This window comes from Ochlerotatus camptorhynchus, unplaced genomic scaffold (assembly GCF_037179485.1).
Source record: "Ochlerotatus camptorhynchus isolate MF236.1 unplaced genomic scaffold, CSIRO-AGI_Acam_v1.1 ptg000503l, whole genome shotgun sequence".
NCBI classification, from domain to species: Eukaryota; Metazoa; Arthropoda; class Insecta; order Diptera; family Culicidae; genus Ochlerotatus; species Ochlerotatus camptorhynchus.
In genome coordinates, this window is record NW_027040988.1 from 1,449,867 (window position 1) to 1,477,740 (window position 27,874).

At 39.2% G+C, this 27,874-nt stretch overlaps 1 protein-coding gene across 1 annotated transcript in view; it reads right to left on the bottom strand.

Moving 5' to 3' along the window:
• Positions 1–992: 992 nt before the first annotated feature.
• Positions 993–27,874, bottom strand: part of Acsf3 (Acyl-CoA synthetase family member 3) — a 31,552-nt gene continuing 4,670 nt past the window's right edge. The window contains exons 2-3 of the mRNA XM_065235754.1: positions 2,940–3,032; positions 993–2,865 (exon numbers count right to left, since the gene is read on the bottom strand). Coding sequence (XP_065091826.1) covers positions 1,364–2,865; positions 2,940–3,032 — 1,595 coding nt within the window. The 3' untranslated portion in view covers positions 993–1,363. The remainder of the gene's footprint in view (positions 2,866–2,939; positions 3,033–27,874) is intronic.

Here is a 27,874-nt window from a genome sequence, read left to right on the forward strand (position 1 = left end):
TATTTTAACCGTTAAAACGACCAAAACGACAGCAACCTGAGCAATCATTATCAGCGAAATCACAACATCAAATTTAGATTTCAATTTGATCTCAGACTTTGCTCGGGTAGTGATGATTCTCTTAGGCTCTGAACCATTTGGTGGATTATTTTAACTTTTGGTTAAAATTTGACAGATGAAAAGTTATCGATTAACCCTGCTATCCGAGCATGGTTATTTCTGACAGACAAGAAGTTAAATTTTGACAACCGTGGCTCGAAAACCGGTCGATCGACAGCACGGGGATTTTCGAACATAGAAAATAACTTTCGAAATGTCACTTTTAACCACGAGTTAAATTTAACTCGGCAAATGGTTCACAGCCTTAGACTGTGAACCATTTGCTGAGTTAAATTTAACTCGTGGTTAAAAGTGACATTTCGAAAGTTACTTTCTATGTTCGAAAATCCCCGTGCTGTCGATCGACCGGTTTTCGAGCCAAGGTTGTCAAAATTTAACTTCTTGTCTGTCAGAAATAACCACGCTCGGATAGCAGGGTTAATCAATAACTTTCCTTCAGTCAAATTTTAACCAAAAGTTAAAAAAAAAACCACCAAATGGTTCAGAGCCTTAAGGTGGACAAACTGTCCCCTACATATATTATTAGATTATAGATTAGATTAGGAGAAGATATGTCTAGGTACCAGTACTAAAAATAAATACTTAAGCTGTGTTCCATTTGGTGAATTTTCACTTTAATTTGACAGATGGAAAATTTTCTAATAAACCAGTTATTGTACAAGACTTATTTCCGACCGACCGGGAATCAATTTTGACAAACACCTTCTCGAAAATAGGGAGATCAACAACAGAGGGATTTTCGAACATCATAATTTATTTTCGAAGTGTCAAATTTAAGTGAAAATTCACCAAATGGAACACAGCCTTACAATCAAATCTTACTGATGGCTTTCGAATATGTTTTAGATAGCAAGAACGCAACCACAAACCTATATCAGTACTTCAACAATGTTGTCTGTGAATGTTTCAAATTTTATTAATCGTAGCTTTTTCGCTAACATCGAATTGTGTAAGCTTTAAGTATGAAAAAGCTTTGTCATCGTAAGATATGGAGTTTATCTGTAATGTATGTTAAATGTGCACAAGTATTAACTTGAAAAGAATAAGTCTATAATAATCTTGACATACAACTAATCTAGTCCTTCTCAAAATCCAGTCTGACATCGTTGACTAGTATTTCATGATTTTATCATCTCGCATTCCTCGCTTTAAGTTGCGAAGTTTAAGATAAATGTCGTATAGCATAACACGTACATAACTAAGCAATAATGGAACACACAGATACGTAACTGGACCGCCCAACTTACTCCACGACTTTTGCCTGCTTCTGTTGTTCTTCACCGAACAGTTTCTCGCCCAAGTCTTTCTTGTTGATCTTACCCATTGCGTTCCGTGGAACTTCGGAGATTAGTTTTACTTCTTTGGGAATTGCTTGCTTCGGTAGCTTCTGTTCGAGCCACACTAGCAACCGAGGAATGCTAAACGTTTCGGGATCTTTGACACTGAGCACGGCAACCACCTTCGAGCCCCAGGTTTCGTCCGGCAATCCAATCACAGCAACATCCGTAATGTCTGGATGTTCATGGAGGGCAGTTTCAATTTCTAAAGCGGACAGTTTAAAGCCACCTGATTTGATAATATCGACAGAGGTTCTTCCGAGAATCTTGATACTTCCATCGCTGTATTCAGCCGTATCACCGGTTCTGAACCATCCATTTTCAAATTCTGATTTGGTTTCCTCGGGCTTTTGCCAGTATTCTTGGAAGACAGACCGGCCTTTGATGTAAACATTTCCGGTAATTTTTTCAGCCCCGGCGGAGCCCACAACGTTGGCATCTGGAGCAGGATTCCAATATCCTTCGTTTGGTTTTCCTTCAAGAGTCAGTTCCTTGTTATTCTCTTTGTCTACAATTTTCACGCTAACTCCGGGCATAGGCATTCCAACGCAGCCTTGTTTGCGCACCCGAGTTTTATCTTGAATGCAAGGATTTGAGATGGCCATACCAATTTCTGTCATTCCGTATCGTTCCAGCAAATTATGACCGCTGATTTCGAACCATCTTTTGAAGATCGTACCGGGCAATGGAGCCGATCCGGAAATCATCAATTTGATCTTGTTTTTGCAATGTGTCTTCACGTAGTCACTCATTCGTGCATTATTTCCGAATACATTGTCGTATTCCTTGATCAGCAGCCCGTACATAGTAGGAACTCCCATGAAAATGTTTACTCTTTCCTTACTGGTCATGTTGACGTTCAACAGATAACTCCAAACACTGCTGCTATCGAATTTGGGCAACATGACACACTTGGCCCCCAGGGTCAGCGGCAGATTCAACGCGTTGATTGTTCCATGAACGTGATTGAGCGGAAGAGCATGAAGAACTGAGTCGTTCCCTTTGACCTGCCAAGCATGGGACAGTGCACTAAACTGAGCATCCAAATTAGCAAAGCTTAACACAACACCCTTCGGTTTACCGGTAGTTCCGGAGGTGTACAAGATTAAGGCGTTGGCATCGCGATAAAACTCTCCATTTAGGCACCCCTCTACCACCAGGCTCTCGTTCAGTTGTAGCAAATTTTCACGTTTTGGATCAAGATAGGAGCATGCTTCCTCTTCCTGCGGCTGCTTGTTTTCGGTCTTCAGTAGATCGTGATGTACGAGAAGTAGTTTTTTGTCCAACTTCGTAGCCAGAGGTTGGGCGATGTTTTGGAACTCTGGTGTCGCAATTAGCAGTGATGCATCGGAATCCTTAATGTAGTATTCTAGCAGGTCTTGGGGATATTTTGGATTCAAGGGGACAGCTATGGAAATGAGAAATAAAAATATGCTTGAGAAAATTTTCATTGGGTAATTTGTAAAAAACAAAATCATATACCAATTTGTCCGGAGAACCAGCATGCCCATTGACTGATGATGTAGGTTGCGTTGTTGGGACAGATAAATGCCACTCGAGACTGCGAGGCACTTCCTGTGAATTAAGAGAATGAAATATAGATTTAGTGAAAAATAGGAAAACAGTCACACTTGGTACACTTGTTTATAGTTTATATATTTATACATTTAGTATTTAGATGATTATTCCCAGAACTTTTTTCTCCAAATTTAATACTTTATAAAATATTTTCAAATATCTATCTTTTTTTCTCTGTAAAACATTGTAGTCATTAAATACAAAATCTTCAAGATTAAGAACTTTTTTTCTGATCTCCAAAAGGTTTACTTGTTTGGGTTTTAAGAAAATTTCTGTACATCCGAGTTCCATTTTTTAGCCTGGTTGACAAAGGCGAAGTCACAAACAAAAATAAGCTGTTTGAAGCCCTCGAGCATGCCTGGCAGAATATTGACGAAAATCATTTAAAGAACCTGGTTGAAAGTATACCACAGCGTTTGCAAGCAGTCATCAAGGTTAAGGGAGGGCACACGAAATACTAAATTCTATGTTCATGGTTTTGAAGAATCGAACAATAAATGACGATTTTATTAATAATTAAAAGCATATTAATAATATCAGTATTTTTATTTCATAAGTCGAAAGAAGATTCAAAGCCCTACTGTATTTTGTTCAAATACATAAAAATTCTACAGCTGCATATTACGAAGTTATAGCAATCAAACGAAAAATACGATATGAGCACTTTATTTCTGCCAGTACCCTGTAGTTTTACTTATGTTTCACAACAAATCTGCTTGATATTCAACGCTGCGTGAATCCACGTGAACGAAGTTAAAGGGTGTCCACGATGAAATTGCCACACACAAAATTGATTCGCAAAATTCGAGTTTTCATCCGATTGCCATCAAATTTTCAGGGATTGAGAAATAACTATTAAACTTCATTTTACCATTTTACTCGTATTTTATTTACAGTCCATACGCAAATGCCCGCACCTTGGCCTTAACCCCGGCCATAAGATTCTGCACAACCTGTGAATCAACCGTTTTTTGCATGTAAACCCATACTTTCTTCAGTTCCTCGACTGTCTTCACTACCTTAGGTCATTTAAGAAGGTGCTGCTTCATAATCGCCCAGTACTTCTCGATGGGGCGGAGCTCCGGAGTGTTGGGAGGGTTGAACATTTTCGGCACGAAATTGACCTTATTGTCCGCATACCACTTCAGCACGTCCTTGGAGTAGTGGCATGAGGCCAAATCCGGCCAGAAGATTGTTGGGACGTTGTGGGCCTTCAGGAGAGGAAGCAGCCGCTTCTGGAGGCACTCTTTTATGTACACCTGTCCGTTCATCGTGTCCTGGGTCACGAAAGGTGCACTCCGCTTCCCGCACGTGCAGATGGCTTGCCAAACCAGGAATTTCTTCGCAAATTTGGACATCTTCTGAGTGCGGACATGCTCCGGAACGCTGAACTTATCCTTGGCCGTGAAAAACAGGTTGCCGGGGATCTGTTTGAAGTCGGCCTTCACATATGTTTCGTCGTCCATGATGCAGCATTCAACTTTCGTCAGCATGTTGAGGTACAACTTCCTGGCACGGGTTTTGGCGGACTTGTTCTGCTTCTCGTCGCGATTAGGGGCCTTTTGTACCTTGAACGTTCGAAGCCCAGCCTTAGTTTTGGCCTTCTGGACAAAACTTCGGCTTAGGTGCAGCTTCTTAGCCACATCCCTAACGGAGGCGTTCGGATTTCGGTTGAAGGCCCCAACTACGCGGTTGTGATTTTTGGTGTTGTACGGAATACTTTTTCCTTCACTTCTGGGCTTCCGATCGGTGGTCAACCGTTCCTCGAACCGCTTAATCACTCGCGACACCGTGGAATTCGCGATTCCCAACGTTTTAGCGATGGAACGATGCGAGAGATCCTTGTTCTCGTGATGAATGCGCAAGATTTTATCACGCACGAGCTGTTCTTTCGACTCCATTTCCGCGAGTTTTGATCACAGGACTTTAAAACTTGCACTATGAACTAAATCCACCCAAATTTTCATTAAATTCTACCCAACGGTTAAAAAGTTAGAGCAATTTCATAGTGTGGCAATTTCATCGTGGACACCCTTTAGGCGCTCGATCTCGATCATCGATCTCGAAATCTCGATCATCGTGAATGCTGCAGTGGAGCATTGCACGCCAACGATTTTCAAATTTTACCTCTCAGAATTTTATGAAACTTCGAATACGATTGTAATTGTTCGGTATGGACAAATTACCTAGGTTTGTGCCGGAATTCGGCTATTTTATCTCGCATTGTGCAATCTGTTCCAGATGATTTGGAGCGGTCACATCAGTTTGTATGATTGTTCTTTGAAGACCATCAATAACATAAGCAGTAAGCACGCAGTGAATGCTTCGCTTCTAAATCCTTAAAAACTGAGCAACCTACCGGAAAATTGCCCTAGCTTTGGCAAGCGTATTTGCCTTTATTTTTTTTAAATAAAATGAGAAGGAGAAGATGAACTTTGTGTATTAGAAAATGGTTACTCAGGAGGAACACCGGCAGGGATCTGGCTCATCTTGTCCTTCAAGAACTGCGATATTAAGAAAACTTCGCCAGGATATCGATACCAACTGTCGACAAGGTAGTGGGAAAAGTTCTCTATAGATCTACATGATTCCTTGAGTTCTGAAAATTTCTGTAAAGATCTCAATTCTGCATATTTCTCTGAAGGCCATCGGACGTCCCTGTTCGATGGTAAAATATCTTTGAAGATCAACAAACTTTCTTGAAGATCTCGGTAGTGCTACGGATTTCTTAGAAATCCTGTGTGTTCTCTGTAGAAGATCTGCAAATTTCTCTAAAAATTTACAAAGTTCCTGAATCCATGCCGATTTAAGATCCTTAAATCTTCACTTGATGTCTAATAATCTACGAACTTTTCGAAAATTTTATAATTTTCTCTGTAGATTATCATGATTCAATTAATATCTGCAAATATCTCTGAACATCTACGCAATTCCCTTAAGTATAAAAAAATATCTAGAAATTTTTGAGCTTCCCGGAAATTTAAGGAAGTTTTCTGAAGATCTACTATTTTATTTCTGAAATTGTGCAAATATCTATAAAGGTCAGCGAACTTCCCAGAAGTTCTGTAAATTTCACTTAAAATCCAAGAACCTCAATAAAATTCTGCAGATTTTTCAGCAGATCTTCTCTAAAGTTCTCTACATTTCTTTGTGGATTCTTGGACTTCCATAAAGTTCTGCAGATTTATTTCAAATACTTTAAAATTCCATAAAGCTCTAAAAATTATCTGAAAATATTTGAATTTCTCTGAAGTTGTGAAAATACTTCTAAAGATCGGTGAACTTTCCAGAAGTTCTGTGAGTTTTGCTGAAGTTTTGCATTTTTTTTCTAAAAATGTACGAAGTTCAACAGACTTCTCTTAAGGTATACGGACTTTTCTAAAGTTCTTCAGATCTATCTATTTCCAACTTCCATAAAGTTCTGCAAAATCTTGGACTTTCATACTTCGCTGAGATTGGTTTTTGGAATTGAAGTACTTTTCTGAAACACTGAATTACTTAATGTCTCTGAAGATCTGTAAAATTCCTTGCAGTTCTACAGATTTCTCTAAATATCTACTCTCCTGAAGTTCTGCAAATACCTTTAAAGTTTTGTAAAGTTGTCTCATGCTCCGTAGTTTTATTCTCAAGATCTACGAATTACCTTGAGGCTCAATACATTTCTCAGTAGATCTGCAAACTTGTCTGAAGTTTTGTAAATTCCTCTGTAGGCTCTCGGGCTACCCTGAACATCTGAAAATGTCCCTGCAGATCTTCTAAATTACCTAAAGTTCTCAAAATTTATCTGAAAATACTTGAGCTTCCTTGATGTTTTAAATGTTTCTTTCAAGATCTACAAATTTCCCTGACATCGTATAAATATTTCTTTAAACTGAAGATACATTAAAATTTCTGACATTCTAAAAATGCACCACAAAAGCTGCACTCTTTCTTGAAGGTCTAAAAAATTATTTGAAGATCTAGGACCATGAGATTTTTTCAAAGTTCTGTAGCTTCGGAAAATCTACGAACTTTTCTGATGTTCAATAATTTATAATTAACAACACTGTAGATTCTTGAACTTTTCTGAAGATCTGCGAAGTTCCCTGAATATTTACCAAAAAAATTTTTATAGTTTTTCAAATTGATTTGAAAATATTTAATCTTGCTTGAAGCTTTGGAAATTTCTTGAACATTTTTCTGAAGATCTTGTGAATTTTTCTGAATTTCTGCAAATTTCTTTTAATTTCTGTAAAATTTTCTGAAGTTTTGTAGTTCTTTTAACAAGATCTACGAACTACTCTGAAGCTCAACAAATTTCTCTGAATCTCTAAAACATTCTCAGTAGGCTCTCAGACTTGCTGTCTGGCATGCTTATTCTTATATAATACATACTTCGTAATATATAAAAACTGTTTTGTTGACGACCAAACACACTGGAAAATAAAAATCAGTCAGTATACACATTGAATAGTGAAATCGGGTTACATTGCTGCTGGATGTCATCAAAACACAAATCAAATCCTTGAAGTTTTAGAAAAAATCAATATATTCATTTCACTTGCGGCTATTTTGCTGAATGAGTCGAATGAAAATTAACTACAAATCTATTACGTTCGACAAATCAAACGTCAAATCTAATCATCATGTCGAAAAAGTGTGAACGAATTCGAACATTGCATCCGACAAAATTATCGAGCAGTCCGCTCGAATCAGACCAACAAATCAGATAGTCTAAACGCACCTTAAGAGGAAGGAAATGGCTTTTTCTGTCTGTGACGTGTTCTTCTTTAGCGGAAACGACCGTGCAAAAACTATTTCATTATAGACCTTTTTGACGTTTAATAGTCTTTCTCTATCCAGCACACACGAATGAATGAACGGTTTGTTTTCCCACTAATCTGTTTCCCTCTTGCTCGCACTCGTTCGATTTAAATGGTGCGGTAGTGTGCGCCGATTAAACGAAAAAAAGCTCTATGGGCGACGCAGTCGACTGTCAAAATACAAGAAAATAGATTCCCTGTTGTAAAAATTCTCGCGTTTCTATACATTAGCCCGACCCGGTCTTGTAAGTGGTCACCGTAGTCGACATATTTTCTGTGATAATCGACTGCCTTTACTTCCGACACTTGCAAAACAAGCTATCAAATTACAATACCAAACTAAAATGTCATTAGACAGACTCTGTCATACGACACTATTGCCGAAGACCGTCACGAATGTATGTATTTTAGTTTTTCTCATAATAAGAGCTGCTGATGTTGTGCTTGTGTGAATTCTGTAAATAGCAAGCAAAGATGTCCTAGTAATAACATTTCTGATCAGAAATGGTTTAATTTACACCAAATTGAGGAATTAGAACGAAATCACACATGTCATATGATAGTTCTTTGAAAATTTTCATTTTGCTCGAATGTTGTTCTACCGTTTGTGTTGTGTAAGAGAGACGACGGTAGAGCATGAGAGTACGAATAAAAACAGACTATCGCGCACTAGATGTTTTCTAACAAGTGGTAATAGCATAGAGGTAACTCTAAGACTAGAAGGTCCCGCAGAAACGTGCTCAACTTTTTGGCACAGCTCTGGTACTCTCTTCGGTCCCAAGCTAATCGATTCACCCCTCGAAACATAGCAAAAACCAATAACCCCTCATTTTATCTGTCAAACTTTAATAGCGAATCAAAACAAACATAGTGTAGTAATAGAATTTCAACTAGAATAGGGTACGTTAATCGTTTGCTTGGGACCAATAGGCTACTAAAGTGGTGAGCCAATTTAAAATCGTTAGTTTCGTATTGATTGTTGGTAATAGCCTCAATAGTACCTAACATAATTGGAACTGGAATTGAAATTGTTGCTGGCCAAACAGATAATGAAACCCAGTGAATGAAGAATCTTTGTTACTGAAATCGGTGTTTAGCTAATTGGACATCGTGGACGTTAAGTTATGAACTCGTCATCTGTAACTACCAGTGCACTGTATGTCCTGAAGTAGATCCATTAAATAAAGCTACAAATTCCACTGTTTCACTAGAGAACCTGGTTCAGTTGGTATCCTAAAGAAGAACTTGTCCTCCTTTTTCAATAATTTTTCCACATCCTCCTTTTGCCCGAAAATGTCCTCCTTTTTAATCCTCGCATTTTTTTTTTCCAGTAACATATTCATAAAATTATTTTCAAAGAGCGTTGTTTACAGAGATTATTTGTTTAATTATGTCGCAACTTCATCTTATCTAGCAAATGCCATTCGATGGTGGGACTAGGAGTATACTACAGCTGTCAACCCCCCTACATTTAAGCTGCGATCCATTTGGTGAATTGTAACTTATATTTGACAGATGAAATTTTTTCAAATAAACCTGCTATTCTACCAGACTTATTTCAGACAAACCAGGAATCAATTTTAACAAAAAAATTCTCGAAAATCGGACGATCAACAACAGAGGGATTTTCGAACATTACAATTTATTTTCGAACTGTCAGTGAAAATTCATCAAATGGAACACAGTCTTAGGCTGTGTTCCATTTTTGTGAATTTTTACATAAATTTGAAATTTCGAAAATAAATTATTATGTTTAAAAACCTCTCTGTTGTTGATCGTGTGATTTTCGAGGTGTTTGTTCGAATTGATTTCTGGTCTTCCAGAAATAACTCTGGTACAATAGCAGGTTTATTAAAAAAAAAATATATCTGTAAAATTTAAGTTAAAATTCACCAAATGGAACACAGCCACACAGATTTAATTCAACATGTGTTCGATTTTGACGTTCTGGTTCTATGGGATTTTAGGTATTTCAAGCATAACTATTCAAATCGACGTATCTGATTTTGTAAACAATCACTTCAATCGGCGATTTGTGGCAACTGCAAGCTCACTCACAGAAACTAACAACACCAGTTAGTAGGCGAAACTGTCTCCTACCTGATGCTGGTGTTTCTTTGCGTGGGTGAGTTAACAGTTATGACACATAGTATACGTTTAATTACGTTTGATTTGTTTGGACCGCTACCATACTGAGAGCGAAGAGGCACGCAAATCGTGAAATCGAATGTAAGGACCCAGACAACCAGAAGTCGTATAACAATGTACATACAGTATCGTAAAAAACTACAGTTTAAGTCAACATCGTATGTAAGTATGACATACATCGCATTGTGTTTAAGTTAAATCGTAAAGAATGAAAATTTCCGACTTATATGCGATGAATCATTTTTCCATCGTTCTGTATCACAAATTTAATCGGATGACATCGCAAGGCTTTTCAAATTGAATTTGCTATTACTGATTAAATCATATATAGGGTAAACGCTCCTATAGTTGCGGTACGTTAGAAGCGTTAGGTTCCTATAGTTGTGTATGGAGTCTCCATACACAACTATAGGAACCTAACGTACCGCAACTATAGGAGCGTTTCCCCTAATGTCAAATCAACTAGTTTAAAAAGAAATTAAAATTTGGACGTATATGGCCTCCACTTTTGTAGGTATAGGCTCTTTTTTGCATTCTATAGGATTTGTTTGTTTGTATATCACAGGAACAACTTTGAATATACGTGCATTCTGGTTGTCTGGGGAATAATATCAATAATAGGAATTCTTTTGTATAGAACGCTAAGCGCGCCTCTTCGCTCCCACTATGGCAGCAGCCTTAGAGTCCTATGCTGAATCAATGGTAAAATTAACAGGTTGCTTAGATATTCCATGAAAATATGATAAAAGTGGGGGGGGGGGGTTTAAGGCTGTAAAGCTGTAGTTTTCATACAAATCAGCTAGACTAGATCATTTCCAAGTATCAAAAATGAATTATGAAGGCTAGTTTGATGCATTTTTCAGAAGTATAACGAGAAGATGAATTGAATTGGTAACAACTACAAGTTATGAACAATCTCAATTGAATCTGCAAATCATGAATTTTGTGATAGCGCACATATTATTAAAACGTTTGATGAAAATTTATTGTCCTCCTTTAATGTTAAGAAAGGGAATCATTGTCCTCCTTAATCTCCAAACCTCAAATGAAGTGTCCTCCTTTTCAAGTTTTTAATATGGTAACCCTATTTCCAGTTATGTTAGGTGCACGGTAAGAAAAAAATACTCACAATTAGGTTTAAAAAAACTCACCGTTGGGTTCAATCATTTGAGGTCTACCGTTGAGTGAATCAGGAAAGCGGCGATGGGTCAAATTTACTCATCTATTGAGTAATAATAGATGAACTCAAATTTAAGTTAATTTTCTGTTAATCATCGTTTAGCTCAAAACGTAGTATTTGTCATTATTGATTGAATTAGTACTTTCCGTAGTTGTTTGAAATGTACATGATAGTAAATTGTATTGCGTAAATTAATTTACGAAGAATATCCTGAAATATTTATCGATACATTCCGTTTAACTAAAACACGCTGCGATTCAAAGTAAAAAAGAACTCAATTTTCAATTAATAGGACTCAACCGTTATATTTTCACCGTTGGGTAGTTTTAACTTAATTTTGGATGAAAATCATAGCAACCTGCACTACCATCGACGCTGTCATTTGTTTGTGCTCCATCGTCTCCGTTGCTGCTCAATTAGTCCTCACATTAGTCTTCGTTAGTGTTTGGTATATATCCCGCATAAACATAAGAAACGCCTAACCACCAATTCAGGATATCATCCCATGCGGTATGGTCGTACCATCTAAGATATCGTTTGTGTAGGGGGTAGTGACAAAAAAAGTTGCAACGAAAACCGGTTGGATGCTGGTACGTTGAGTATTTTTCACCTATTCCATTCGATTGATCGTTAGGTAATTTTTACTCAATGGATTCTTCATCAGGATTACTCAAAATTGAGATTTCTTGTTTAACTTAATTTTACCTAGCCCCACTGAAGCCACGTGTTGAGTGAAAGGAACTTAATTTTGGGTACTTGTTTCTTACCGTGGTTCCAGTTCCAGTTATGCTACATACCTGAGACCGATACATGTAAGCGGCCCTTTTGACATAAGAATCAGTTGAAAGAAACGAGAAAATCAATTCAATTAAACGTTTTCTTCATCGAGTTGCTTATGTTTGGGTTTGAGAGCATTTAATTTTACATATTTCCGTTCCATGATTTACGTCCATGATGGACTACGTCTCGTGTAAAAGTTGTTATTTCTAAGTGTTTAGGTGCCATTAAATGTATACAATTCCTGTAAATGTAATAAGATTGATCACAGATTATCGAAAATAAACGTTATTTAAAAACTTATTGCATAACATTTATTTGGAGCTTTCATAAACACACACTTAGATGTATACTTAGTATGAAAATCGGCTATTGTCCTATTTTAATGGCCACCACCGTACCTCTTTTTTTTTCATATTATTGAGAATAACATACGCCTTCAAATGCCGTAAAAAAACTTTTTTTTGTTTGCCCCAACCGGAGATAATAACATTTGAAAAGGGCATATTTTTAGTAGAAAAACGTCAATAACTCTTGATCGGTGAAAGATGTCGACAAGCTCTGTGCAGCAAAAATTTAAACCTTCTGAAGATCTAAAAGTTCTTTGAAGACACCTTTGCTGAGAAATTTGAAATAAGAAAACTAGATCAAAACAACTGTTTTTTAAGGGACACCCTAACTCAATTCAAGAAAATAGCTCTAAATCGGTCTTAACTTAAGAGATACAAAAAAGTTCTTTTTTACAAAGTTGCTTGAAATTAGCTCAGCTATAACTTTGCTGAATATTTTTGTTTTTAATGATAATAAGAACCATCCTAGAATTCATTGTCATAAAAATGAGGGCCTAACTTTAAGGAACAACTTTGTAGAAGAGACTTTTAGCCTAAAGTTTCAATTTCAGGCTCAAAACATATCCTTCAACCTAAATCTGCATTCTGGCACATCATTTGTTGAGAAGTTCGAGTTTTTTCCCCAGCTCTTTAAATTTACCCCGCCAAAAAGCGGGCTTGGGCAATGGAGGATTAAAACGAGAAAGATAGGGGCACGGTGCCCCTATCTTTCTCGTTTTAACCCTCCATTGCCACCATTGGGCACCCTATCTATAAACATAGAAATTGCTCTAGCATGATCAAATAAAGAACTATATAAATGGTGTCTTCACCAAAGTTGCTTGAACTATGTTTTGTAACCGAGAATGTAACCACCAATAACCTTTAACAAAAAAGTTAGATTCATGATTTTAATTTTAATGAGGACCACCCTAATCAACTTTAAATAAACATTTAATTATAAACCACTTCTACCAACCGCCAAAGACGAATGATAACAGTGTAGATAATGTTTCCTGTTAAATTTCCGTTTCGAACCACGTATTGGGATGATTGGGATTGGGATGATATTTAGACTTGTGACTTTGGCATGAGGTGTTTGGATGTTAACCACAACGCTGGGGCCGTCTCCCACTCAGATTTACTGGCCTACACATGTTTTTTTTTTTGTCTGAGGAGCGGAGCGACGTAGAAGCGTCTAGAATGAGCATCCAAAATAAACATATTTTCAGCAGCAGAAGCAGCATAATCTTCTTAAGAAGCTTCTTCTGGAATCCGAGTAGCTACGCAGTAAAAGCAACAATCAATACGAAACTAACGATTTTAAATTGGCTCACCACTTTAGTAGCCTATTGGTCCCAAGCAAACGATTAACGTACCCTATTCTAGTTGAAATTCTATTACTACACTATGTTTGTTCCCCTAGCAAGAAGTACGGTCGACTTGTTTCGCGCTCCGTTGTTTTGGAAGTTTTCTCGGTATTCGCTTGATATAAATTATCAGTTTTTTCTCACTAAGTGACTCCTGGCATAGTTCCCGGTAAATTGATCGAAAAGTGAGTTTTTTTGTAGTAGAAAGTGTCATTTTCGGAACGATTAATCCGTGCTATTGGTAATTCGCAAACCAATTTGAGCATCATCGTTGCGTGGTCACGCACACGCGCTCGCGCATACCCGCTCACGTATCATCATCATCGAGTGTGAGCACCCGTTTCTACATCTATATCGTTCATCATTCATCGTGCGCCTGTGTGCGCTGAGTGCCGCGCCTCGATCAAGTGCACCACAGCGAAGGTCATCCACGCTGCGCGTCGCTTCCCAGCCATCTGTGTAAACGCCTACACATATAACGCTCGGTGGTAGTAGTATAGGATAATCAGATAAGTTTTTGTTTTTTTTCTTGTTTCTTTTACTCCCCCATTAGTTAAATTTTCATTTTGTATTTCTGTGTTTGTAGTGTTTTCTGTGTATTGTGTCTGTGTGTTCAGTGGGAGAGCGTTTTGCGCTCCCACTAGTTGAACAAAATGGATGTTTTGTCAGAAGACGACATGGATGACCATTCATCTCAGAATAATGATGATGTCATCCCTGGTTCGTCGTCTCACTCTGTCAATGGGCAGGATGAGAAAAGCACCAGATTGCGGGCCTACCCGAATGACTCGACTGGCCCATGGGTTGTCTATTTTCAGCCCAAAAACAAACCCTTGAATGTTGTTCAGATATCTGATGATCTGACAAAGCGATTCTCTGCCGTGACCGAAATAACGAAGGTTAGGCACAACAAACTTCGTGTGACCGTCGCTAACCTGAAACAGGCCAATGAAATTGCTGTTTCCCAATTTTTCACACTGGAATATAGGGTGTACATTCCAGCTTCTGATGTGGAGATCGAAGGCGTGGTCACTGAGGCGAGTCTGAACCCCGAGGTACTGGAGAAGCAAGCGGTTGGCCGATTCAAGAACCCCTTGCTTCCTCCGGTAAAGATACTGGCCGTTCATAGAATGAAGTCAGTATCGCTCAGCGAGGGTAAAAAGAGTTTTACCCCCACAGACTCGTTTCGGGTGACCTTTTCTGGATCTGCCCTTCCTCAATACATCGAGCTGGGAAAACTTCGTCTTCCTGTGCGGTTGTTTGTACCTCGGGTCATGAACTGCCAGAATTGTAAGCGGTTGGGACATACGGCCTCCCACTGCGGCAACAAGGCACGCTGCTCCACATGCGGGGAGAAGCATGAGGATGGCGCCTGCGCAGCTACTGCACCAAAATGCGTGTACTGCAATGGAACTCCTCCTCATGCTCTCTCGTCGTGCCCGGCGTACAAACAGCTCGGGGACAAAATGAAACGCTCCCTTAAGGAACGTTCCAGGCGGTCTTTTGCAGAAATGCTTAAGACAGCCAAGCCATCGACCAACGAAACAAATCCCTTCGCTCTTTTGTCAGATGACGAGTCTGGCTCTGACTTGGCTGAGGAGGGAGTTTCTTTCAGTTTTCCGGAAGGTTCTGCCCGGAAACGAAAACGCATCCGTTCGCGGAAAGTTGCAGATCAAGAACCCCAAATCAGCTTGCCCAAATCAAGGAGTGGTGGAAAAAAGGAGACTTCTACTCCTCCTGGATTCCGCAGAACTGATTATACCCAGGATTTCCCACCTCTTCCGGGGACATCCAAAACCCCTGATGCCCCAATTTTAAGAACAGAAACCCCTTCTTCATCTGGGCTGTTCTCATTTGATGACATTGTGGACGGTATTCTCAAATACCTCAACATTTCTGATCCTCTGAAAAGCATTGTCCTCACATTGCTTCCCACTGTGAAATCCTTCTTGAAGCAATTGACTTCAAAATGGCCCCTTCTTGCAGCTATCATCTCATTCGATGGATAATTTTCCAAACGAGGTCGGGGATTTGATCACTGTTCTACAGTGGAATTGTCGAAGTCTTATTCCGAAATTAGATTCGTTCAAGTATTTAGTCCATAACAATAATTGCGATGCATTTGCCCTCTGTGAAACATGGCTCTCTTCAGAAATTGATCTCCCTTTTTATGATTTTAACATTATTCGATTGGATCGTGAGGATTCACGTGGAGGAGGGGTACTTTTGGGGATCAAAAAGTGCCATTCCTTCTATAGAGTGAATCTTCCCGAATTCCCCGGTATTGAAGTTGTCGCATGTCAGGCTACCATTAAAGGTAAGAGCCTTTGTATTGCTTCTGTATATATTGCTCCTAGAGTGTCTGTTAATCGCAAACAACTTTTCGACATATGTGCGGTACTTCCCGCTCCATGGTTGATCATGGGAGATTTTAACTCCCACGGTACAGGCTGGGGGGATCTGTACGATGATAACCGTTCTACTTTGATTTATGATCTCTGCGACAACTTCAACATGACAATCCTTAACAATGGAGAAGTAACACGTTTGGCTGGTCCATCCTCGAATGGTAGCAGATTAGACCTCACCTTTTGCTCCAATTCACTATCGTTGGATTGCACTTGGCATGTAATCCAGGATCCGCACGGTAGTGATCATCTGCCGATCAAAATTTCGATTGCCAGTGGGTTCAACTCGTCAGAATCCGTTAACGTCGCGTATGATCTAACCCGTAACATCGATTGGACTAAGTTCCAATCCGCGATAGGCGATACAGTATCGTCAGTGGAAGAGCTTCCGCCGTTGGAGGAATATAATTTCCTCTCTAATCTCATCGTCGACAGCGCACTTCAAGCTCAAACACGACCGGTGCCGCGATCGTCTATTCGTAAGAAAACACCATCGCTCTGGTGGGATCAACAATGCACGGAGGTTTACCGTAAAAAGTCCGACGCGTTTAAACTTTTTCGGAAACGCGGAACACGCGAGCATTTCAACGCATACACATCTCTTGAACGCGAACTCAAGAGCCTCATCAAGGCCAAAAAACGGGGTTACTGGCGGCAGTTTGTAGACGGATTGTCGCGCGAAACGTCTATGAATACGCTTTGGAGTACGGCGCGAAGAATGCGTAACCGGTCTACTAACAACGAAAGCGAGGAATGCTCGGATCAATGGATTCTTAAATTCGCGCGAAAAGTGTGTCCGGATTCCGTGCCGTCGCAGTTGATTCCTCGCGAAACCGCGAATTCGGTAGACGAAATCAGTCAGCCTTTTTCAATGGTGGAACTTTCACTCGCTCTCCTTTCGTGTGGCAATTCTGCCCCGGGATCTGATAGAATCAAGTTCAACTTGCTGAAAAACCTCCCAGACGTCGCTAAGAGGCGCATGTTGAACTTTTACAATCAGTTCTTGGAGCTCAATATTGTTCCCGACGATTGGAGACGAGTAAGGGTGATAGCCATTAAAAAGCCTGATAAACCCGCGTCGGATCACAATTCGTATCGGCCCATCGCGATGCTGTCGTGTATTCGGAAATTGATGGAGAAAATGATCCTTTTTCGCCTCGACAAATGGGTTGAGACGAACCACCTTCTTTCAGATACTCAATTTGGTTTCCGTAGGGGTAAGGGAACGAACGACTGTCTCGCGTTGCTTTCCTCGGAAATTCAGTTGGCTTTTGCTAAGAAAGAGCAAATGGCTTCTGTGTTCTTGGATATCAAGGGGGCTTTTGATGCAGTATCCGTTGAAGTTCTTTCAGAGAAACTCCACGCTTGTGGATTGTCTCCATTAATGAATAATTTTTTGTACAATTTGCTGTCAGAAAAACATATGAGCTTTTCTCATGGATACTCTACAGCTTTTCGATTTAGCTACATGGGTCTCCCCCAAGGCTCATGTTTAAGCCCCCTTTTGTACAATTTCTACGTTAGAGAAATTGATGTCTGTCTTAGTGACAATTGCACGTTGAGACAACTTGCAGATGACGGCGTAGTGTCTATCACAGGGCCAAAAGAGGTTGACCTGCAAGGACCCTTACAGGATACCTTGGACAATTTGTCTACTTGGGCTATTCAGCTAGGTATCGAATTCTCCACGGAGAAAACTGAGTTGGTCGTTTTTTCTAGGAAGCATAGCCCAGCACAACCGAAGCTTCAACTTTTGGGTAAACCGATCACTCATTCCATGTCTTTTAAATATCTCGGGGTCTGGTTCGATTCCAAATGCACCTGGAGATCCCACATTGAGTATCTGAGACGAAAATGCCAACTAAGGATCAATTTCCTTCGATCAATTACCGGAACGTGGTGGGGAGCCCATCCACAAGATCTTCTGACGTTGTACCGGACAACGATTTTATCGGTTTTAGAGTACGGTAGTTTTTGCTTCCAGTCGGCAGCTAAAACGCACATCATCAAGCTGGAACGGATCCAGTATCGTTGTCTTCGTATCGCGTTAGGATGCATGCACTCGACTTATACTATGAGTCTCGAAGTGCTGGCGGGCATGTTGCCACTATCCGTCCGTTTTTCAGAGTTATCTCTGAGGCTCCTCACCCGTTGCGAAGTAATGAACCCACTGGTGATTGCAAATTTTGAGAAGCTTCTGGAGCTAAATCCTCAAACATGTTTTATGACTTTGTACTACCTATATTTAACACAGGATGTCAGCCCTTCAAGAAATATTCCCAATCGTGTAATCTTCTCCGATTTCGGCAATTCAGTGAATTTTGATTTATCTATGACGCAGGAAATCCGCGGAATTCCAGAGCATCATCGTCCTATGATTGCTCCGTCATTATACGCTGCAAAGTTTGGCCATGTTGATTCTGCAAGAATGTTTTTCACAGATGGATCTCTAATAGAGGAGTCCGCTGGTTTTGGTGTATTTAATGAATTTCATAGCGCCTCTCGAAAACTTGAAGCTCCTTGTTCTGTGTATGTGGCTGAACTGGCAGCAATTCACTACACTTTGGAAACTATTGCTTCACTTCTTCCAGCCCACTACTTTATTTTTACGGATAGTCTCAGTTCTGTCGAGGCTATCCGTTCCATTAGGCCGGTAAAGCACTTCTCGTATTTTCTCTTGAAAATACGAGAACTGCTTAGTACTTTATCCGTGCGCTCTTTCATCATCACCTTCGCGTGGGTCCCTTCGCATTGCTCAATTTTGGGCAATGAGAAGGCGGATTCACTTGCGAAGGTGGGCGCTATGGAAGGCGACATTTATGATCGACAGATCGCCTATAGTGAATTTTTCTCTATTTATCGTCAGCAGTCGCTCGTTAGCTGGCAACATCAATGGAGTGAAGGGAGCTTGGGACGATGGCTACATTCAATTATCCCTAAGGTGTCGAAGTTTGCATGGTTCAAAGGGTTGGACTTGGGTCGAGACTTCATACGCGTGATGTCTCGTCTCATGTCCAATCACTATTGTCTAAACGCTCACTTGTTCCGTGTGGGGTTGGGAGACAGCAATCTCTGTGAATGTGGACAAGGTTACCAGGACGCTGATCACATCCTTTGGTCTTGTGCGGAGTATCGTGGAGTCAGATCACATTTTTATGATTCCCTTCGGGCTCGAGGTAGACAACCTAATGTTCCAGTTCGGGATATTTTGGCTAGACGCGATCTGGAGTTTATGAAACTCATATATGTTTACTTTAAGGATATTAACCGTAGATTGTAAGTTTGATTAACCTTGTGCTTAGTTTGTATTTTGTACGTGTGGGTTTTTTTTTCAATGTTTGTTTTCAAGATGAATAGAAATAATTTCATGCTTTAGGATTAATTAAATAGTTGTATCGTAAACCACATCTCAAACCTCCTTCTTCCCTTTTCCCATCCAAAAAATTGTAAATCTCCACTAACCTCGAGACAACCGCGAGTACTCGGTCCAGTTCCTTTAACTTTAAATTTAAGACAGTAATAATGTATAACGCAAAAGATAACTCGGCTCTGTAAAGTTTATTCGATTGAGCCTGTACAAATAAAGTAATTATAAAAAAAAAAAACTATGTTTGTTTTGATTCGCTATGAAAGTTTGACAGATAACATCAGGGGTGTGTGGATTCATGCAGAACATGCAGGGGTGAGTGAAATAGCTTGGGACTGCTTGGGACCGTTGTTCTGGTACTGAGTGAGCCAAAAATAATAATGATTTTCTTCGGGACCCAGTGGTCTTAGAGTTACCTCTATGGTAAAAGAGCGTTTTTCAAAGGTATAAAGAGCATCGTTTAAATGTCCCAAAAATTATTTTCTCATTTTGAAATTCCCTGACATTTTCCCAAATTTTCTGATAATTCAAAATCAACTACCACGCTGATTATCAATTAATTTATCGGGTGCACCTGTTCTGCTGCACATTTCCCTTTCCATTTTGAAACTTGATCAACCGTGGTCGAAGCCTTGATTGTGCGGAATGATTTTAAAAAGCAGAAATATACAACACCATCCATGGGAGAGGTCGTTTAAAAGTCAACACTGGCTCGAAATGTTATCCCATGTTCAGCGAAGCAGCCAAAGACGCCGAGTAGAACAAAAAATATCGAAACGAGAGAACGCGCTGAGTTAAACCATCCGGAGAGCTTCTTTTTTGTGTGACAACAGGGCGCGATAAATAAAAGACACCGGTCAGACCAAAACGAATTTGATAGGAAGGTATAAATTTCATCTCGCTGTTTATGATAATGCCACAGCACAACACAACAGTCAGTGATACATTTGCAGCAGAAAGCAGTGCAAAACACAACGCACTCGGTGCGGTAAAAGATGATAATTCGCAGAATTTAGAATGGACGTTGATAACAAAACTGTTGATAATTGGAGTGCCAAACAAATGAAGAAACGATGGTAAAAAACAAGTTTGAAATTGAAAATGTGTGACGTTTTTTCTTTCGAGCGTACAAACTGACCGCAAGAGTTTGTGTTTCGGCTTGAAACGGTTATTTTTATCAGAATTTTATTGCAGTATGGTTTGGCAATTTGATGCGTGCGTCATGGTTATCGACGCCAATCTGTAACGTGATACAAAACGCTTTTTGACGGGAACTGTCAACAAGCTTGTGCAAATTTGCAAACTCAACGATTGTTGAAGATTTGTAAACAGATTTCGATACTTTCATAAGCTGACAAATTTGCTTCAAATTTGAGCTTTAACGATGGACGAAATAAAGACCACGGTCTAATTTAAAACCACGTTTGCAAAAAAATATCAAATTAGATTTAGGCCCTAGGACCAAAAGCTGGAGCACTAGTGCCAAAACTGCCACACATACCCTACTAAGTATCGATTCTTGCACATTTAATTAGAACAGCGTATCCAATGCAATTGAATGAAGCTTAAATGTTTTCAAATTTCACTAATTAGATTGACAGACGGAAATTGTATCTTATTTCTACTGTTTCTGTGATATCAATTGGATTTTGAGTTTCAGAGTCAAAAGGCACACTAATCTGCCATGATTTTAGACAAACGATGATTTCAAGTATTGACAAAGAAACTTGTCGGAAAATTTACTAAAAATCTCTTTTTCCGATACCCATAACAGCTATTTTTTTAAGTACAAGGCAGCTGACAAGTACAAGGCTGTAGACCATGATTTAGACTTGAAGAATGCTTCAAAACCTCGGTAAAACTTGCAATGCTACTTGGGATTAAAACGATGAAAAATGCTCCTTTACTGCGTAGCTATTCAGATTTACTGTCCGGTCCTTGGTTTTTTAGTCAGAGAAGTGACGAACAAGCGTCTACACTGAGTTTCTATAAGAAGTTTCTTTTAAAGGTTGAACACAAAAAAAAAAACGAACGAAAATTTGGTTAGGGTTTAAAAATGCGTTTTATATGTCAAAGTTCAATGTAACAGCTATGCGACCATTGTTTCAATCTTCCTTCTTACCATAGGCCTGTGCTTGAACTTTTCTTCGTACACGACCCATCATCTTTTGCACGAGCCCTATTTCCACTTGTTCGGCTGCCAAATTCCATTGCATAAATTCTTCAGATCAATTGCAGTTCCACCATTTTTTTCAGTATGTGCTTTACTATTGACCAGTATTCCTCAATTGGCCTTAGTTCCGGAGTATTGGCCTGAGTCATCTCCTTGGGAACCACTGTGACGCCATTTTCGCTGTATCACTGTTTGGTAGAATTTGAGTAGTGGTAGCATGAATCCAGAATAGACAATCCACCTCATGCTGCTCCAGAAAAGACAGTAAATTTGCTGGTTCATGGTCCCAGAAGTAACGAAAGTTTCGCTTTTCCGCCCACAACTGCAGATTGCCTACTGTGATTCTATACACTCTCATTTATTGATTCATTGAAATTTTGAAAAAATAATACTCATAAAATGCCTTAACCCTTAAATGCATGATTTTTTATTTTGTGGTGATTTTTTTTTCTTGTAGTATATATTGTTCTTACTATTAAAATGTTGTTTCACCATGTTTAAAGACCAACATAGGTATGTTGCCAAATGGCAACACTATGCATTTAAGGGTTAATGGCAGCGTTTTTAATGTGTCCGGATTTTTTCCATTAGAATCTTCTTTAAGGTTCTTTTATTTTAGATGCTTTTTTTAACTTGAATCTTATTTTAGTCAATTTTAGTCGCTCACTTCTCTTACTAAAATAACGAGGGCCAGATAGTAAATTTTAGTAGCTACGCAGCAAAGGAGCGGTTTTCATGGGTTTAAGGAGATTTTTTTCGTTTCGATGCTACAAATACTATGTTCTTGTTATGAATATAGGTGTTAGGCTTTTTGATCTAATTTACGTCCTACTAAGCAAAGCATAACCCGTATTTTAACTTTCTTTTGCGAACATATTTGGAAAAAATATGAAATGTTTTTTTGTTTTGAAAAGCTTAGTGCCGTTTTCAAATGTTTCGCCTGAATTGTTTATATGTCTTTTGTTAAAAATATAAAGGGCCACCCACATTAGATCCGTTTGCGTTGCGTTGACGTAAATTTGACAGTTAGACAATAGATTTAGCTGTCACTTTGCCGCAACGCGTGTGATCCGGATCTAATGTGCGTGAGCCTTAACACTGCTTCTTGAATCTATTTTAGTCCTACGAGTTGCAATTGAAGAATCAAAGTGACGATTGACTCACAGATGGCGAATGCGTGAAAATGGTAATGGCGTTTTGATATATGTCAAAGTGCATGACATTTTTTAGTACATCATCATTTTTGTAATTGTGGATCTTAAAACTAGGTGTTGCATGACCAGATTTGGCCTTGCTTTGATTCGCTAATTCCGTCAAAATGCATTGAAACGAATTGAATTTTGACATAAAAAGATTCTCTTGATCAAGGCAACCTTTGAGTATCGAAGTCAACATTTCTCGATAACTTCTTCAAAGGGACGTATCAGCTTTTGTAAACAATGCATTTGATCGTCGATTTGGCGAATAGTCATTTTGCCCAAAGGAATTTGATTATTTTGCTTTTGAGGATCGCTTCTGATTTTGAAAATTTTGGGTTGGATAATCAAGTACTGGTGAATATCAACAAACACGCATTCGTTAATGAATAATGAACTGATTTTTTCGTTTCGCTCGTACGTAACAGAGAAGATATTCAAAATTGAAGCGCTATTCATTGCGTGTGATGGTAAATGATAAAAACAGTCATAAGAGAAGAAAAGAACGCTCGAGCAAATTTTCATTAGGTAGAAAGTAATAAATGTATACATTAACTTGAACGTCAGAGGAAATCATCCTCTATCTGATGGCGATGGTGGTTTCAAGTGTGTTAATGTTTACATTTGTTACTTTCGACCTAATGAAAGTTTGGCCGAGAACAAGTCTTTGCCATTTATTTCCTTTTAGTTGAATGTATATCCATGACAATATTTAAATGTTGTTTTTTTTTTTTTTTTTCCTTTGGTTTGTTTTTTTTCCGTCGATCTTGTTTTCCGTGCTGAGCACCAATACTACCGACGTGCCAGGAAGGCAGCTCCCACACCTGGACCCTACCTATCGACCCATCAACTCATGAACCGGGGACCAACGGCTTTACTTCCCATCCGAAGGAAGGCGTGATCAGAGATGTTATACTTCAGAACATCCCGGCGGCGCCGACTGGGATTGAACCCAGGCCTGCTGGGGTGAAAGGTAATCACGCTTACCACTACACCACCGGCGCCGTTATATTTAAATGTTGTGAAGTAGTTCATTTATTCAAATGCTGGATTCTAGCAAGTCCTTTTGTTTATGTCAAAAAATCATGTAGATAGTTCGCTCTCAGCTGTTGACAGCAGCACAGGAAAATCTCTTGATGTAGATCACGCTATCAACAATGTGTATTCAAGATACAAGCAATTGTTTCGTTGCGTTTTGTTTATTGCCTGCAGCTTGGTCACTTCGGAAATTTCGAATTATAAATGTGCTAATTAGTTGGCCATTTTCAACCAGCCCGTAAATTTCCGGCAAGCGCTTCCAATAATTTGATATTACATACATGCAAAATTCAGCTCAATTGATCATAACAAAACATAGTTGCAACATACCAAAGTTGGCTAGTTTGTATGAAAATCGGCCTATAGAGTTCTCCAGATGCACAAAAGTGTGCGTGAGACCGCGCGCTACCTTTTTAAGTAGTTGTGATATCGCGATACCTTTTTGTTTCTTCTTCTTCTTTATTTTTATGTATGGATGTTGAATTTTAGTGTTCGTGAGATTGCGCTTGGAGATCTCTATTGTGCTAATTTAAAGGCCACCACTGTATATAAACTTGTAGGTATGCGCGAAGCACTAGGCCTAAAGCGAGGCCTGAAGCATAAAAATAATAACTTTTTGCACGGAAATCGCATCAATTTGCGGTCCTCGACAAAGTTGTTCTGCACAGTTTTCTCAATCTAAGGCTCAGCTTTCGTTAAAATTTAGCATTTTTTAAATGTTTGGCATGCTAATGAACAGTTTTGTTCCGTTTCACACGAACTTTAAACTATTCCCGCAAATCCAGATCCAGAACAAATCAAACCGAACAATGCATTAGGTCCTAAGTAGTATTTACAAATTCTCTCCCTTGACTTTCTCTTTGCATCCACACGGCCATGTTAAGACTTTCCCAGTCATTGTCAGCTCACAGATAGATGAAAGAAGCTATTATCAAGCTTTTAATACGACAAACACGACAAGAAACGGTTATTAACGAAAGAGAAAGTAGGTACTTATTTATTTATTTCGTCAAGCAAAGTAGACTACATATAATGGTTACAATGGTTTACTTACATGCTATGCATTATTTCCATTATGTTTTAGTCGGTTTTTAATTTGTTCTTTTGACATAGTGATGCTAATGACTGCTCAAGGTAGATTATACTGTCGCATCATTCGATTGATGGGGCCATTTTTCGTAATTTGTTCTGTGATTTTTCTGAGAATAATTTCCGTGTTGTGTGTAAAAGTTTAATTTTGAGAGTAATTTTGATGATTCTATGCGATGTGAAATAATGTCATTGATGAAGAAAAGCATTGCAAATTCGCGATGTTCTTTGAGTGTTTGTAAGTTGATGAGCATACAGCGCGCTTCATATGATGGAAGAGGAAATGCGGTCCAATTCAATTAGCGAAGGGCATATAAAAAGAATTGATTTTTGGACGGATTCTATGCGTTTCTCGTGTACGACAATGTACGGATTCCATACTGAGTTATTATATACTATTATTATTTGCTTTCTTTATGATTGTATTATAATGTTCTACAAAAGTGAGTTTGGAGTCTAGGATTACATCTAGATCCCTTACAATTTTATATTTTTGGTTGCCTAAAAATACTTCAAAACGAAGTGTTCCTATTTTTCTGCTAAATACTATTGCATTGCATTTTTTTAAGTTGAGTTGGAGTAGAATTTTACTACACCAAGTGAAAATAAGTTGATTTCATTTGCAATTCTTCTGCGTCGCTAGAATTATTTATTTCCATGAAGATCTGCATGTGTCTGTGGGGTAAAAGGAAACCTCATTGAGTATGAAAAAAAAAATTAAGTGTTTTTGATTGATGAGCCATCTTTTGAGGTTTGGGAAGAGAATAGTCTGAGGTAGTCAAAATGGGCGAATACGGTGGATGTGGAAGCAATTGGAGCCGTAAGTCATAGATTTTAGCCGTGGTTGCAATGCTTGTGGGCGCATTGTCTTGCAAAAACATTTTTTTTTCGCTTCATATGATGCCGTTTTGCAGCGATTTCGGCCTTCAATCGCTCCAATAATGCACAGTAATACTATAGAGGTAACTCTAAGACCAGAAGGATCCGAAGAAACGTGCTCAACTTTTTGGCTCAGCTCTGGTACTATCTTCGGTCCTAAGCTTATCGATGCACCCCTCGAAACAGAGGAAAATCCACGAACCCCTCATTTTATCTGTCAAACTTTCATAGCGAATCAAAACAAACATAGTGTAGTACTAGAATTTCGACTAGAATGGGGTACGTTATTCGATGTACTTGGGACCCATAGGCTAATCAAGAAGTGATCCAATTTAAAATCGTTAGTTTCCACCGGTACTACTCGCTGTTGATGGTTTTTCCTTTTTCGAGGTAGTCCATGAAGAATATGCCATGACAATCCCAGAAAACCGACGCCATAACCTTTCCGACCCATCGAACCTCCCTCGGCCGCTTCGGAGCACTCGTGCCAGCTTCAGTCCATTGCCGGGCACTCATTCTGTTCTCTGGGGTGTAATAGTGGATCCAGGTTTCATCAGCAGTTACCAATCGGCGCCAAAAGTCCGCCCAATTCCGCATCAGCAAGTCCAAACACTCTTTCGTAGTGCTCTCGCGTTCGTGTTTTTAGTCAGGAGTGAGGATAACTTTTTCATATGCAGAATCTCGCCAAAATATGGCGTGTGCGCTCAGTGCGCTAGCTCGCGCACCTTCACTTTCCGGTCAGCCAACACCATTTCATGGATATTTTTTTTTAAACTCTCGAAACCAACATTTGACGAAGTAATCTGACGGAGCATTAGCCCCATAATATTTATCCAACTTTTCTTTTGTTTCCTTCGCCGTTTTGCCTCTCAAAAAATAATGTTTTATGAGAAAACGAAAATCATTTTTATCCATCCTCAACATGATGCTAAACACGTCAACAACAATCAGCTGTCAAAACAAAACTAAAGACAGTATCTGCCTAAATATGAACGGACTACAAGGCACCATAACCTTTTTTGCAGTAGCAGCGCATTCTGGCGGTCAAGGAGGTTACTTTTCACCCCACCTAGTATAAGCACTTTTTTTAATGTATGTACACACTTAGAAATAACTAATTTTACACGTGACAGAATCCATCTTTGACATAAAAGATGAGACGTAAACAAACATGTCATGTAATATTAAGTGCTCCGAGACTGAAAATTTCGTTGCTCGACGAAAAGTACGTTTGATTGAGCTATATTTCGCGTCTGTTATGACTCAAATTTGTGTCAAAGTTGACGCTCGTATATGTCACTCTCAGAGCACCTAAATTTACATGATTTTTTTCTAAGTGTGTAGGAAATGTCTTTTACGTGCACAATAAAAAAGAATTGGACCTAAATGAGAACCCTGGGGCACTCTCGAGGTAACCAAAATGGGTATTTCGCCTTTATATTCGAATGTGCGAACCTTGGTCTTAACCCCAGCTATAAGGTTCTGCACGACCTCAGAATATACAGTTTTTTTGCATATTAACCCATGCTTTCTTCATTTCTTCTACATTCTTCACTACTTTAAGTCGATTTAGAAGGTGCTCCTTCATAATGGCCCAGTATTTTTCTTTTGGGCGCAGTTCCGGAGTGTTTGGGGGGTTATACCCTGGACAGACTATGGCTTATATCATGTAATATAGACTGTCTTGCAATGAGCACTCATACATAGGATTTCCAGTGAAAACTAGATGCATGAGTGCTCATTGCAAGACAGCCTATATTACATGATATAAGTCATAGTCTGTCCGGGGTATTAAGATCTTTCGGCACGAAATCGACATCATTCGCCTTATACCACTCTAGCACGTCCTTCGTGTAGTGGCAGGATGCCAATTCCGACCAGAAGATCGTCGGACCGTCGTGAGCCTTCCGGAGAGGGATGAGCGCGTTTTGGAGACACTCTTCCAAATACACCTGTCTATTCATGGTGGTTGAAGTAACGAAAGGTATACTCCGCTTTCCACAAGTAAAAATCGCTTGCCAAATTAAGAACTTCTTGGCAAACTTCGACATCTTCTGTGTCCGGAGGTTCTCGGGAACATCAC